The 15796-nt window shown below is 40.0% G+C and overlaps 1 protein-coding gene across 4 annotated transcripts in view; it reads left to right on the top strand.

Moving 5' to 3' along the window:
• MTOR (mechanistic target of rapamycin kinase) overlaps window positions 1–15796 on the top strand; it is a 66159-nt gene that overhangs the window by 44254 nt on the left and 6109 nt on the right. For all 4 annotated transcript variants that reach the window (XM_075773044.1, XM_075773043.1, XM_075773042.1 and 1 more), the window contains 16 exons: window positions 1920–2045; window positions 2689–2820; window positions 5694–5809; window positions 7103–7220; window positions 7991–8197; window positions 8814–8914; window positions 9178–9274; window positions 9902–10000; window positions 10579–10701; window positions 11299–11481; window positions 12127–12261; window positions 12537–12711; window positions 12944–13079; window positions 13746–13893; window positions 14594–14716; window positions 15150–15232. In XM_075773044.1, the coding sequence (XP_075629159.1) occupies window positions 1920–2045; window positions 2689–2820; window positions 5694–5809; window positions 7103–7220; window positions 7991–8197; window positions 8814–8914; window positions 9178–9274; window positions 9902–10000; window positions 10579–10701; window positions 11299–11481; window positions 12127–12261; window positions 12537–12711; window positions 12944–13079; window positions 13746–13893; window positions 14594–14716; window positions 15150–15232 (2102 nt within the window). The remainder of the gene's footprint in view (window positions 1–1919; window positions 2046–2688; window positions 2821–5693; window positions 5810–7102; window positions 7221–7990; window positions 8198–8813; window positions 8915–9177; window positions 9275–9901; window positions 10001–10578; window positions 10702–11298; window positions 11482–12126; window positions 12262–12536; window positions 12712–12943; window positions 13080–13745; window positions 13894–14593; window positions 14717–15149; window positions 15233–15796) is intronic.

Here is a 15796-nt window from a genome sequence, read left to right as displayed (position 1 = left end):
TTCAAGTCAGTGTGATGGCTCAGCAAATCTTTCCATTTGTCTTTCTATCCCAATAGCACACATGCTTACATGGTGGCGTGCGTTCTGTCTCCTTTGCGTTTGTCCTGGTAGTTTGGATTTGGGTTTTGTTTGGGTTTTTTGGTTAATGTTCCTGAGGTGTCTACTGATGTTACACTTTAGTAGGGTGATTTAAGCCTTGAAATAGATGTGTACAGAATGGAGACATTAGTAACATCTCCAAGGCTGCTTATCTCAGTGTTGGATCGCACCTGGAAATAATGGTTCGGATAAGGCTAGTTTGAACTTTTTACCTGGCTGGCTGTATTTTAAGAAATTAATTCTCTTACAATGCTGGAAAACCGGACAGAGAATTTACATACTTGTAAAAGATTGTCCTGTTCCTTTTTGACCTCTTAAAAGAACATTTCCAATTGATTGGCCTTGTCCTCTTAAGAGACCTTTAGCAGTGCTGCTTTCCCTGTATTTGAAGTTTCTACCTTTCTTACTCTAAACAGCAAAATCCAAAGCACCTCTGAAGATTTAAATCAGCCAAATATTTTGATACTATTTCCTTACAAGAAGCATCTCTACAGTGAAAGTGAACATCATCGGATGAAGTAGTACATATAGATACATTGTTTAAAAAGGTGATTTCTGCAAGGGAAGGGGAAAAAAAGGCATTATTAGGGTAAAATGAATGCTGTCATTATACCAAATTTTGATACACTGCCTGGAGGAAGAATTTCTCCCTATGCAGAGTTCTTTGCTGTGACTGCTATATCTGCCTCCTTATGAAAGGCTATTGCTGGTGCATATTTTTTAGCTGTTTGGGAAACTGTGACAAAGCTTTTAGTCTCCCATCTGCATTCCTGTCTGGAAAAGCTCAGGAGCTTTCCACTGGGGTGGAGAGGCTGAGAGTGACAGGAAGTGTAATGTCTGAATACAGCTGTTTATAGTCCTGAAAGCAGTACATACAGTTCTTGCACATTTTATAGCTGCTTTTTAATAAATTTAAAATGCCTATTGGATGAGGTTTATTTGGTATTAGGAATATGCTTTGCGTAACTTCCCAGCCCTTAGTTTTGGGGAAGAAGTAAAAGGGAAAGAAATAGATGCTTTTGTGCTAAGGTGCTTGCTGCCATTGGAAATTCTTTTGTTTATCTCAAAATTAAGTCTAGGTCATCTCTGGATCAATATGAACTTCAGAGCATCACTGTTACCCTGACATACTTGGTGATTACAGCAAGCACCATGTTACTGTCCCTTCCACAAGTCTACTTCTCTATAGCATCCTTGAACATTTGAAACATGGACTCATCCTGCTCTGACTGACAATGTTGTTGTGTCTCTCCCTTCAGACAGACAAGGACCAGACAATGCTTGCACAAGCAGCGTAGCAGTTGGTACTGCAGCTTCTGGCAGAGTATCAGTTCAGTCATGCCAGCCTCTAAAAGCACCACATGCAAGGAGAAGAAAAAGGGCAATAACAAAAATATCTTTGCAACCATTTGGTTTTGTACCATCTCCATATTGAGATTTGTCACTGTTTAAACCAAAAAAAAGGCTTTAAAACTAGGTTGAGAAGTGTTATAAAACTCGACTCATTTTGGAATTGCACAAAGAGCTTTTCTGATTTTTGGATGCATTTCTGCTTTAGAAGCTTTTCTCCTTTTTCCATTAGAGGATATCGTTAGACTGCAAACATTGAGCTGGCTACAGAGAATAAGAGTCAAGGACTTAACCTTCTTCACATGTTGCAGTGTTAAATAGCCAGCTAGTTGGTAATGTTGGCCAGCTGTGAATTTTGGGTACTGAAGTCTCTCCATCTTGGGAAGAGTCCCTTCAGATTTTGAATTAAGGCTCTGTGGAGTAGATTGGAGATAAAACACTAACAAGTTCTGTCTTCCTTTTTCTGTCAGGGCTGTCAACGAATTGTGGAAGATTGGCAAAGAATATTGATGGTCCGATCTCTTGTTGTGAATCCTCATGAGGACATGAGAACGTGGCTCAAGTATGCCAGCTTGTGTGGCAAGAGTGGGAGACTGGTGAGTATTATCAAGCTCTACCTTCTACAGCAGGTTTTTAAAGGATTGACTTTATCATGCTGCTTCACCCAAATATACTGCATTTCCAAATACTTTCACTGCCTAAGCGGATGAGCTCTGCTCTGAGGAAGACACTGGTCAGAAATTGTTGAAATGCTAAAATTATAACCAGCATAGAGTTCATGCTTGGAGCCAAGGTTATTTTTGTGGGACCTGAGAGCCTCAGAGCCAATTTTTTATTGCATGCTATACCTGAAAGTTCTTATGGAGCACTGGTAATTATTAATCACAGCTCTCCCTGCTAAAGCAATCTGTCAAATCTAGAATGTGATGTTGTTATCGTTGAACATTACAATCCTATTTCAACATTCACCGCAAGATTTATTACCAAAAATAATTGAAACAAGAGACTTCACACTCTCTACTGGCATCTGAAATGAGAATCTAATGCTCTGATCCCAATGAAGACATATGGTTTATCGTGTGGTATTCTTATGAGTCTGGGGAGTGGTAATAAGGCTGCTATGTCTGTGTTTTATCTGGAGGGTCAGAGGTATTTTTTATGGCAGGGAATTCTGTGGTCAATATGGAGGTAAGAATGAGCTTGTTTTAACCTGCTTTTTCTCTTTGCAATTTTCTCCAGGCTTTGGCCCATAAGACACTTGTCCTGCTTTTGGGAGTAGATCCATCTCGACAGCTGGATCACCCACTGCCAACAGTGCATCCCCAAGTGACTTACGCATACATGAAACACATGTGGAAGAGCGCCCGTAAGGTACAAAAGAGCATAGTACTCTACGTTTCATTGCTCAGGTTTTGTGTGGTGGCATGCACATTAGCTCTTCATAATCCTCACAGAACAAAGTTAAGGCTGAAGGTTTTATTTTTACTTACCTAAAAAAAGAGTAGCTAATCCAGTATCAGGTACCCAAGGGATGCAGCCAAGGTTAATGGTCAATAGTACCTCTTCTGTCCTCACCAGGGTTTTACTGTGTAGGCTTGGTACTTGACTTTTCGTCCACTGTTCTGATTGCCAGGTCTCCACACTGTACCTGTGGTCAGGGTTAACAGGCTGGAAGAGGGACGTAAGGTTTTTTATTACCAGTTTTAGAAAAGTATCCTGAACAGTTTGTACTTAGTTGCTGACCAGAACTGACTTTTATTAAGAACATTATTGAAAATTTCTAACTGAAAGACAGCTGAAAAATACATAGGGTTTTGTCATGGGAACAATTTGGCTCCAAAGAGCCTAGGGTGAATGTTTTTGACATTGCAACACAGGGAGAATTTACATAATCAAATCCAATAAGCTCCAGACTGGATAACTTATCTTTTTTTTAATATACATTAAAGCCTCCATTTATCCTCATATTCTGCCACATCTTTTTTATTTTTCCTGTCTTTGGGATTTCCAGCACTGGAGCAGAGCCATTGCTATGGGAATATTGCCATGACCTAACTGTTCTTTAGCTGAATTTAAAAAACAGAAGGAGCTGCTGCTGAGGCCCTGTTCCATTGGCTGGGTAAACCAGTGTAATGGTCTCTTACTTTCTTCAGTAAGTGACCCAAGAAGTATATAGGTCTTCTCTGCCTGCCTCTTTGAGTGAAAGTGGTCTTTTCTGTGTTGTTTGGTTTTTTTTCTGTTTGACCTGTGATAAAGAAATAGACAAGATGCAGGAAACTGCTGCAGTTGTAGAAAGCAGAATAAAAGAAGTCACAAAGATTAAGGGGATGGAGAAAGAGAACGCATCTAAAATAAATTGATGCAAGAATATGTAGGGCCCATGAATACAGGGAAAAAAGTTTAGAAAAGCAGCAAAGATGAGGAGGAGGAACAGATGTGGTTAGAATCACTTCTTGTTCGTTGAATGATTTCCTATTTAAATACAGTACATAAGCTCTATGCTTAGGGGCTTTTGTTTGTTTCTTCTTTTTAACACATTAAAACTGGGTGTTTTCAGTGCTGAGGGGAGGAATAGTTTACCCAAGGTAATACTAAGCATAGACCTGTGCACAAGTCTCAATCTTTTGTCTGAGCTTTTCTCTTCTGCTGGAAGGGCTGACTCAGTGATTCAGTCCTTTGTGGCACTTGGAAAGTAGATGCTTATTTTTTAAATTCATGGTTAAAGGTGCAGCCCCATGGCAGAAGAAGCTATGTTAGGGTACAATAGAGTTTGTAGCCTGCAGTGAGACTTAAGTGTTTGTTTATACCAAACACTGAAAGCGTTTAGGCAATTCTCCTGGTACCAGGAGCATTACATGGTTGGGTGTATCCTTATGTCCTATTTTGAGTGACTATCATTAATTAAATAGTACATAGTTATACCTAGTGATGTGTGTAGATCAGAGTTTTATATAACTGTGTGTGTTCACTTGATCTGGTATCCTAAGTAATAAGCTACTGAGGTAGGCTGGTATGGTAGGAAATGACCATTTTCTCTAGTTGAGGAGTTCCGGGTTGCTTGGTTGACCGAAAATGTTTTCCTTACCATCATTTTGGCATTTGCCACGTCCAGCAGGAAGAAAACGCTAGCATCTAGATGGAAACCAGCCACGTGGCACTTGCAGAGCTGCACAACGGTGTTTTCTTAAACAACAGATAAACAACAGATAAAAAAATGGAGAAGTAAACCCTCTTGCATTTCTTCTAACAAGGACCTTTGCCAGCAGCTGCGTTCTACTTATACCATAACAAGGCTGCATACAAACTTAAGAATTAAGTTGTTAAAGAAAGCTTACTGCTTTCAGTCTTAAGTGCTCCTCCGCCTGTCAGTTTATGGTGATCAGTTTTCAATATTAATGGAAACTGAAGAGCAGATTGGGTGTGTCTAGGTATGAGAGGGGCACATAACTGGCAATATCTTGTTGTCTGTTTGTCACAAATATCTGGCATACAGCATAACTATTTATAAAATTGTTACTTCCCCACCATCACCTTCTAACCAGGTTTCTAGGTTACAAGCTGTGGAATGCACCCCGTTAACGTTAATAGTGTGATACCTTCTTTTATTTCACCCTGGGCTAATATCCTTTTTCCTGACTGTTGGTGTGTGCACACTGACATTTGAATGGGATGGATGAGGCATTTCAGCTCAGGTGATTCTTGTCTCACTCTAAAGTAGCTCATTCCTGTAAATGGAACAGAAGTAAATTGGACTCTTAATAGCATATTCTGCAGTTTCTGACCTGAAATGACCTTGCAGATTACAGGAGCTTTACTCTAATTGTTTCCAGTGAAGTGTGCATGCTTTTTTTTCTTAAATCTTTAATTTTGGGTTTTCTTACTCCATGATTCTTTCCAAGGAATTCCAAAAAGAGTCTTCCCTCAAAATTTTGTAGTGCAAGTTGCTTTAGCACTACTGCCTTATGTAATCTGCTGGCAAAGGATGGAGTTTCTTCTTCCTCAGTGTAGCAATTCAATGGCCAAATTTCTGAGGCATCAAGAATCCATAACCTCTTCATTTATTTGGTGCTACCTACGTAGAGTATAAACTGATTTTAGAGGGATGTAAATGACTAAAAGGCTTTGAAAGAAAACAAAACTGTATTTTTTGTTTTCAGTGAAAACTTATTTCCACATTATCTTCCTCTCTTGTGAAGTTGTATTTAAACCCTGTGGTCCTTACTGCAACCATTATTCAATTACAGATTGATGCGTTCCAGCACATGCAGCACTTCGTGCAGACAATGCAGCAGCAGGCACAGCATGCTATTGCGACAGAGGACCAGCAGCACAAGCAGGAACTCCACAAGCTCATGGCACGGTCAGCACCTGGTCCTTGGACACCCTTTAGCTATAGTTAAACAGATGTCTGTCTTGAGGATGTAGGGTCTGTGCAGATGACACATTTCAGACAAGGCCTGTGCTTTGATTCAAAGGAAGAAGGGATTTCTCATTTAGCTGGTAGAGACTCGTTTGGTATTACATTCTTCTCTATCATATAATTTCGGTAAATGTTATTGTGACACATCAGCAGAAGCAAGCTTGTATTTGTCACTGGTGACTGGTTGTGTTTTTCCAGCACTGTGGCTCACTGGCAGAAGGCAGAGCTCTCAGCGCGACTATTGCTTTGGTTTTCAGGAGATCCAGTGAGAAGGAAAGAAACACTTCCCACAGGCCTGACACATCTGTGCTTGGCAGCGTGTGCCCTTAATACAACAGCAGTGCTTTGGTGCCCAGCATGTGATGGTCTCTTAAAATATTGTTGCATTAAAAACACATCTTATAATCTCCATTTTCCTCTATGGACCTGGAGGTGCCAGATCTGTTGTTTCCAATTTGAAAGAAATTGCATAGTGCTTCCTAATGAAGGTTTGCTTTTTAAAAGGGAGGCGTGCATTTAATTTGTTTTTATGAGAATGGGAACTTGATAACAGCATTGTCTTATTTTTTTCTTAGAGTGACTATCAAATTAGTGATGAGTTGCGCACAATATTTTTCTTGCACAATGCTTCCTGGAAAACTCAAAATACAGAGAGGACAGCTATGTAACTGTGGTATTTAAAGCCTGCTGAGGGAGCAAAGTATTAAGCTTTGCACAAACCTTCACAGCCCCACCCTGCTGCAGTAAAAATATGTGGTTTTTCCTTTCCTCTGGGAGGGGATGACTTAATGGGGTTCTGGCTTGGGGGAAAAGCAGTTGCTCTGTGTTTCCACTGTTTATCACAGTGTTCTCTGCAGAACGCTAATTCGTATGGTGATAAGTATAGCCAGCCAGCACGTATGCTGTGTGCATTTTATCAATATTGCTGAAGTCTTTTGATGCTAGTTAGCTACTTCTTTCATGTATTTTATAACTGAGGAACAAAGTTTGATGCTCACGTTTCTCCTAAAAGTTACACCGTTAGCTAGTTAGCTCCACACTTACAAGCAGGATGTAGGTGTTTTGAATCTTACATATTAACACGTACACTCCCAGTCTGTGGAAGAGACTTACTGGGTGGGGGTTTGCCACATGAAATGTCTTTCAGACTTAAGATAAGAAGGCTGCCTTTTAATCCAGCAGCCTTCCTTTTCATTCTAGGTTCTGAGTCAATAATCCCTTTGCCTTAACCAGGTGTTTCCTGAAACTGGGTGAGTGGCAGCTGAACCTGCAAGGCATCAATGAGAGTACCATCCCCAAAGTCTTGCAGTACTACAGTGCTGCAACAGAGCATGATCGCAACTGGTACAAGGTCAGTAAGGAAAAGGTTCCAGCACCATTGCAGAGAGATCGGTAAATTTGATCACATCCCATACTACAGGAAAGGAAGATGTTCATAGGAAGATCTCTTTTTTTTTAATCCTACTTGTAGTAACAAACAGAAATCAGCCCAAGGCAACCATAAGATTCTTGTTTAGAGTTTTATCTGGCTGGTAAAACTAGGCCACAACTCAGTTTCTATTCTTGCTTTTGGGACTTTACCTCCTGTCAATTAACAGTGAAGGAGAAACGATAATCTAAATGGAAAAAAATCAACTTTGTCTCAGTCAGTTAACTTGAACTAGGAAAGTAGCCTTGTTGCTAATTCTCCAAAGAGCCTTTGATTTCAGGGTTGTGAAATTTCAAGTAATGTTTGGTGCCACATCTTCTCTGGGGCAGCCATCTCCTGCATTTCTTCCCCTACACCTCCCCTAGTCCTAACATACTAATCTTTATTTTCAGCTTTGAAAAATTAAAGGTGTATGTGAATGGAATGTGATTTAATTTTTTTGCCACAGAGCATTTTGGCCTTAATATCTAACAGGGAGCTCCTGACCAAGAACTCACCATGATGTTATTTAAGATAATAAGGCAGTTAAAACTACAAATGATTAGAGAAAACAAAACATTGTGTTGCCTGCAGGGTATTACTTACTGTTGTTCGTGGACTCGGAAAGATTGGATTATTCTCTAATAATTGGAAAGTACAGGTTGCAGAAAGGATTCATCTTCCTTCTGACTTCCGTTCCCTGTTGTTGGCAGGCCTGGCATGCCTGGGCAGTGATGAACTTCGAAGCAGTGCTTCACTACAAACATCAAAACCAGGCCAGAGATGAAAAGAAGAAGCTACGTCATGCCAGTGGAGCCAGCATCACCAGCGCTAACACTGAGGGCAGCAATAGTGAGAGTGATGCAGAGAGCACAGAGAACAGTCCCATCCCATCACCAGTGCAGAAAAAAGTCACTGAGGTACCCTTCTTCCCTGTTTGATACTTCATGCTTAGACACAAGAAAATGTCATAGCGAGGAAGAAGCTACTAGGTATATACCTGGCTTATGGAAGCTGTCTGTGTATTTAGAGAGAGAGAGAGAGATATATATGCTCATAGCTTACAGCAAAAATGAAGAAGTTCAGATTAACTCAGTCTTAAGGGAAGAGGACTAAATTAATGCAATGATTAGCTATGAGCTAAAGCAAATGCATGGATGCCTATCGTAGGTGGTACAATGTGCATTAACAAGTTCTGCTGTTTAAGCCCTTCATGAAAGACTGTGAGGAATCTCTTACTTACCAGTTACAGTAGGGTTGTAGTTTTTAGGCTGCTTTGCTGTCCATAGTTTTGCCAACAAACTGACATATAAAAACACTTCACAGTATGTTCCTTGCCAGGCTGAAAGACCTGTGTGTAAAAACCATAAATTTCAGGAACAACATGTCCTGTGAGAAGTATGAGCAGAAGTCAACTATAATGTGGGTTAGGTCTATGTTTCCACATATTTCTTCCTCTTTTCCCTTGCTGAGTTTAGAATTCATGTAGACTGATGCACTTGTATAGAACTGACACAGCAATTTTCATTCCAAAAGGATTTATCCAAGACCCTCTTGATGTACACAGTCCCTGCTGTCCAGGGTTTCTTCCGATCCATATCTCTGTCTCGAGGAAACAACCTACAAGACACTCTAAGGTACATAATAAAGCATGTAGTAAATGAAATCTAGCTCATAAAGGCATGTGGTTTAAGATTAGGTAGAAACTGTTTCTGTTCTTTTTATTATGGTTAAACTAAATGAATGCTTCAGTCCAAGCTAATTTATGTCAGGTGGATTAGCTCTTATCCTACTATCTCTACGTTCTGGGAAAAAGAGTAATTTGTAAATGGATCTGAAGGTATTTGACTGGAATGGGGTTTTTTGTTTCACTCGTAAGGAATGTATTTCTCTTTTGCAGAGTTCTTACTCTGTGGTTTGACTATGGTCACTGGCCTGATGTGAATGAAGCTTTAGTAGAAGGAGTCAAGGCAATTCAAATAGATACTTGGCTGCAGGTAAGGAACACAAAGGGCTAAGACAAATCTCAGTTCTGGGGGAAGCTTGGGGATTTGTTACATGATATCCATGATGATCCTCTGCTAAACAGTCCTCTGTAGGTGAGTGGTGAGAGCAGTGTGCATTACAAATTGCAACTGATTAAAGAGGCATCTTGAACACAGACATAAGAAACATTCTTCATGCATGTCTGTATGTATATGTGGATTAGTGCATATGAATGAAAAAGAATGAAAATTTTAAAACAGAAGATGACATGCATTCAGTGGTGATCAAGTATAAAACACCACTGTGCTGCTCTGATGTAACTCAGTCTATTTCAGGATTGCTTTGTAGAATGATTCTTGAAAATAAATTTTAAAAGGCTTTATTTCTTATTTGAGCGTTACACTTCAATTCCATAAGACTCTTGTAATGGTGTTGCACAAAACACTTGTGATCTCACTGAGCTGTTCTGCATTTCTGACACTGTTTAGAACTTTGTGCTATCCTCTGACATCTCAAAAATGAGTGGTGGGCGCCTCTGTCTCCTTCAGAGACTGAAGGCTCTAGCAAAAGGCAGAACAGCCTGTGAACTAAACACATGAGGTGACAGGGACGTTTATTTTACTTGTCCTTACTACTAGGTTATCCCTCAGCTCATTGCAAGAATTGACACCCCTCGACCATTAGTAGGACGTCTCATTCATCAGCTCCTCACAGATATTGGACGGTACCACCCCCAGGTAAGCTTTGGCTTAGAGAAGGAATTTCCACAGACTGGTAGCCAGCAAAGGCATTTCCTATGCTCCCTTTCACCTAGTCTAGATGCCTGCACTGGAAGTCACAGCAAGTGAGGATGGGGACTGTTTCTGCTGCTGCTTCTTTCACCTTGGCGCTGTTCACATAAAAATGGAAAGAAGAAGTGGACGAGCCATGCAGCAGGGGAAGTTCTCACCATGTAATAGAATACTGCGTAGTCCAAATCACCTTGAATCTCATTGAGTGACTACTAAGAGGCTACGTCACAAATGGTTTATTTGAATTTCTTCCTACAGAGTGGAAAAATCACAAAATGCTAAAACCAGTTTTCTGTTCTTCCAATTTGATACAGGCTCTCAAAGTCATTCTGCTACTTGAATTCAAGTCTTGTAAGCTTTCACATTGGAAGACTGAATAGCAAATTCCTATCATCTTTTCCAGAAACCAGCTTGCTTTCTCTTGTCTAGCTCTAAGCCTGCTATTTATTAATGCTTTACTAATTTTCAATTTATGTAGCTCTTCTGTGTGGTTCTAAAATATTATTGGTTGATGTCCCTTGTAGGCTTTGATCTATCCTTTGACTGTGGCCTCTAAATCTACAACCACTGCTCGCCACAACGCTGCGAATAAGATCTTGAAAAACATGTGTGAGCACAGTAACACTCTGGTGCAGCAGGCAATGATGGTGAGTACTTAGTGCACCACCGAGTATATTGTGTTTCAGGAATGGACGTACCGTAGGTATAATAACACAAAATGACTATGCATCGTTAATTAATTAGTACAATTAATTTGGGCTTTTTTTTTGCAATTGGTAGAAGTTACAGTATTAGTATAATTTCAAGAGAATGCTTTAATTTAAAAGGACCGCAACGTTCAAACACTGAGTTCTTGTGTCTCCTTATGAATAAATTTAGATAGTCATAAAGAGATATTTTTGCTTAATGAAAAGTGGAAACAAAACTTACCAAGCATAGCATGGAAAGAGTAATTTAATTCATTTGCTAAAGATTTGTATGAATAAGTGAAAAGTAATGCTTTTGGGCCAAGCTACACAAATACATAAAAATTTGAAAGGCAACAAATAAGGTGAGAAAAGCCTGATAAGCTTCTTGCAGAAAAAAGTGTAACAGAATTGTGGGAGTTCTTGTGGCTCCCTCTAGCTGTCAGCAACAAATATTTCATAATCATTACAGAAGAAAGTAGTTTTGCATTTGTAAGTTAGTATACAGTCATAGTGTTTTTCTTCAGGCATTTGATCTTTTTTCCTGTCCTAAAACAGGTGAGCGAAGAGCTAATCCGTGTAGCCATCCTCTGGCACGAGATGTGGCATGAAGGGTTGGAGGAAGCATCTCGTCTATACTTTGGAGAAAGGAATGTGAAGGGAATGTTTGAGGTGCTGGAACCACTTCATGCAATGATGGAGCGTGGGCCTCAGACTTTAAAAGAGACGTCCTTCAATCAGGTATCAGCAAATGGCCAAGAGCATAACCTTCTGCATGCCCTCAAAAACAGACAGAACAGCCCCAGATGTCTTACAAGGACCTTGTAATCTTAACACACAGAGTAAATCTCTCGGGACTCATTACGTTAGTTGCAGACTTCATTATTGACATTTATCTTCAGATCTGAATCACTTTTGATGACTACAGTACTACAGGGGCCATGGTAGTACAGATTGCCCTGGAGTCTTATATCAGCTAGGTGTCTGGAAAACATACAACTGCTCTGCAGTTAGTTCTTCTGACTCCAGTCTGCTTTGCTTCACAGTAACCACTAGCACAGATAGTAGAGATGACCTCTGTCAAGCCAGCAAAAGGAATTAATTTGAGCTTGTGAAGCCTACTGTTAAAGGGTGATTCTATTCATTCTGTTGCCTCCTATCATTAAGTCTATTTGTGAGCAACATTGTCTAATAAACTCAGGGCATGTCTTGGATCTAGGAATTTCTGGGTCTTTAATTCTGAAATGCTACAAAAATGTGAGATCGAGTATTTGTAACGCAACTTGAAAATAGACTGTGGTGCTCTCTGTAAGTATTAAATGGCCTCCACCTCTTCCACTAGAGTCTGTAGAAATGTTTTTCTTGTGTTTTTCACTTCCTCCCTAGGCCTATGGCAGAGATCTAATGGAAGCTCAGGAATGGTGCAGGAAGTACATGAAATCGGGAAATGTCAAAGACCTAACTCAGGCTTGGGATCTCTATTACCATGTGTTCCGGCGTATCTCAAAGCAGCTGCCTCAGGTGGGGGGAGAGGTACAATTCTGTTGTGGGTCTACAGTGCAAGTTGTCAATACTAATCTTTGTTTCATGTTTTTTGGTTATTTAAAACATTTGAATTTAGTATTCTGGAAATACCTGCATATGAGTTATTGCAAGTTTGTTGATTATGCAACACTTCTGAAGTATTGATGGCTGACTGAACTGTTCTAGGTCCCCTGAGAGCATGAACTCTTCAGATGTTTCAGTGAGATTTAACTGAAATTCTAGGGGGTTGTATTTCTTTTTGGTTTTGGCAGCTCACTTCTTTGGAACTACAGTACGTGTCACCAAAACTCTTAATGTGCCGGGACCTGGAATTGGCAGTGCCAGGAACGTACGATCCCAACCAGCCCATCATACGAATTCAGTCCATTGCACCCTCACTGCAGGTCATCACCTCCAAGCAGCGGCCCAGGAAGTTAACACTGATGGGTAAGAGAGAGCAGTTTTCACTAAGCTATTCTGCTATTTAAACAGTCATAGCTTTTACATCAAACTGCAAATTTACCAGGTGAAACCTCTCCAACATGTACGTCCAAGTGAGATATTTCTTAGTGGTCTGGTCAGTCTTACTGCCACACTTTCCAGTTCTTGGGTGCACATACATTTACTCTTGTCAGTTTGTTCAGTAAGAGTAAACTTTTCTGTATTAATTCTTTCACAGGAAGCAATGGGCATGAGTTTGTATTCCTTCTGAAAGGTCATGAAGACCTTCGCCAAGATGAAAGAGTGATGCAGCTTTTTGGGTTGGTCAACACTCTGCTAGCAAATGATCCAACTTCTCTTCGTAAAAACCTCAGGTATGTGTTGTGGAAAATCACTGAATGTGCTTATGCACAAATGACTCCCTACATAGGTGCAGTTTCCAAGTAACCCTTGGCACAACCAGCTGGTTTGCAAGGAAATGGCAAATCTTGGAACTAAGTTAATTAAAAAAAAAAAAAAGAGAGAGAAAGAAAAAACATTCAAAGAATTCAAACTTGGAGGAAATGTATCCTGAGGGGATTGTTTTATTTAATTGAAGTCCTATCTCATAAATATTTCAAGATAGCTTGAGTGCTGCCTTAGGAGCCTGAGAACAGGGGGGTTTGTCAAGGATTTTTTATTATAGTCACTAAATAGCTTGGTGAATAGTCACTGACTGCAATTCTGTACAGTGTCTTTCAGGAATGAACGTATCAAATGTCATGTGCAAATAATAGATCATCGTGAGTGACATAACATGTACCTTCTGAAAGCAGTCTTTCGGTGAAAACAATGTAAGCTTTGAGAATGTTTGTAGATTATCTGGCAGCAATCTATCCAAATCGATGTTTCAGGTCTGTTTGAAGAGAAGAAAAGCAGGGCAACTACTGGAGACAATTTGGATCAGAATCAGATTTAGTAGTAGTTGTTTTAAGCATCTCGAAATGTAATGATTTGCAACATTCAACAATTTGAGCTCTGATTCTCCGTTTTTCCTGTAGCATCCAGAGATACGCTGTTATTCCACTGTCTACAAATTCAGGCTTGATTGGTTGGGTCCCCCACTGTGACACACTGCATGCACTCATCCGAGACTACAGAGAGAAGAAAAAGATCCTGCTCAACATTGAACATCGCATCATGCTGAGGGTAAAGGGCAAAGCTGGCAGAGTTTTTGGTACATTCTTTTAGGACTCCAGTGTCTTAATGAAGAATAATGGTGCGCAGCTTGTTCTTCCTTTGCCTGTTTTCTGATTGTATTGGTACCAGTAATAAATGTAAAAATATCAGATAAGAGTTATAAAATGCTACCAAGAGGTACAATTGGCCATATGTTTATTTGTTTCCTGTTTTAGCAGTGGCCACAAGTTGTTACCATCTGGTGACTAAAATGTGTTCAGAATTTTGTGTGACTATGATGTGCCTTATACAAGGTGCCATGCTGCTGGCATTTGCAAACATTTTGTCTAAGCAACAGGGCCACAATTAGACAGACTGGAGAAACTGAACATTACTAGGAAAGTTGGAGTTGCCTGCCAAAAAGGAAAGTGTGTGCCAACCCAGAAGACTTATTTGGATGATGTCTTTTGAAACATACTTACTTTCACAGTATTTTAATTAAATATGGCTATGGACTACTTTGTGGATGCTAAATCATTTGCTGTCTCATTTAAAATGAATTCTTCATTGTTGGGTTAATCATCTCACTGTGTTTGGGAACATACTGGTCAGTCTACAAATAATTTCATATCAAGTTTATATGGAAATTATTTGTGATTACTGTGTTAATACAACTCGAGATTACTGGAGGTGGGTTTTTAAGTTGCTGAGTGTCGCTTCTCAATTATAGATGGCTCCAGATTATGACCACCTGACTCTGATGCAGAAAGTAGAAGTATTTGAACATGCTGTCAATAACACAGCTGGTGATGACCTGGCCAAACTGCTGTGGTTGAAAAGTCCAAGCTCAGAGGTGAGTTCAGCATGTCATGGCTTGTGTTTGGCAATCAGTGTAACACGGAATTACTTTCTCTGCAGAAAGAGTGAGAGATGGTCTTTATTCATCATAAACTCCAGATGAATCGCTGCAGAACATGTATTTGCACATGTGTATCCCCTCACAAGGGGGTGTGCAGTCCCAAGCACGAGACTGGAGACTGAAGCTCCACATACAGTGTGTGGGGAGAGAAAAGCAGGAGCCTCAGAATATATTCTTGTAATGGCTTAGACCTCTAATTCAAGAGCACAGGATGTTTGAACCCCCTCAGGCTACAGAGTGTATTGAACCTGAGCATATCACAGTTTCACTTTGTGCAAAATGCAAATAGTTAATGTGTAAATTAAAACATAAGCTGGAACATGCAATGTGCCTGCCTGACTTTTTTCTATTTTGTCTCCGTGTGTAGGTGTGGTTTGACAGAAGAACAAACTACACTCGTTCACTAGCTGTGATGTCAATGGTTGGGTACATTTTGGGCCTTGGGGACAGGTAAGTGAAATTGTAAAGGTTTCTTTTAAATAAAAGCACAGACTATGTAGGTCTATCCATTCATTCATTGGATCTGTGCTTACGATAACATCTTTCATTGTGATTAGTGCTGAGTTGTAACGATACTATCTTACGGGACCTAATTGCCTGTAGTGCTGAAAATAATGGCAGCACATGGGCTGTAGTGTTTGTGTATTTTGAGTACAAGTAAGTGTTTCCTCCATTTTGAGAATTACATAGAGGACCACAAGTTCTAATTTTGTCCTTTCACTCACAGAATGGGAACTCTTTTTCCATCCATTCTATAAAACAGAAATATTGTTGATTTTTCCCACCAATCTGTGTGCTTGTGTGTGCTTCATGCGCATGAGATGGCAGGTTTTTTGCAAAGTCTGTTTGGACTGTACACATACCTCCAGCTTTCTGGGGAAGAAAGAAGCACCCTGATTAAGCATCAGGTTTTGTTCCTTGAAGTAGCCAAAAGAAATCCAGAAAGTATTTAGTGGCAGAAGTCTTCCAATTCTCCCTCCAAATGGGTTCAGTAAAACTACTTATTTTGCCTGG

The sequence above is a fragment of the Balearica regulorum genome, chromosome 21, assembly GCF_011004875.1.
Source record: "Balearica regulorum gibbericeps isolate bBalReg1 chromosome 21, bBalReg1.pri, whole genome shotgun sequence".
Lineage (NCBI taxonomy): Eukaryota > Metazoa > Chordata > Aves > Gruiformes > Gruidae > Balearica > Balearica regulorum.
The sequence above is the reverse complement of the archived record's forward strand: the minus strand, read 5'-3'. Positions and strand labels throughout refer to the sequence as shown.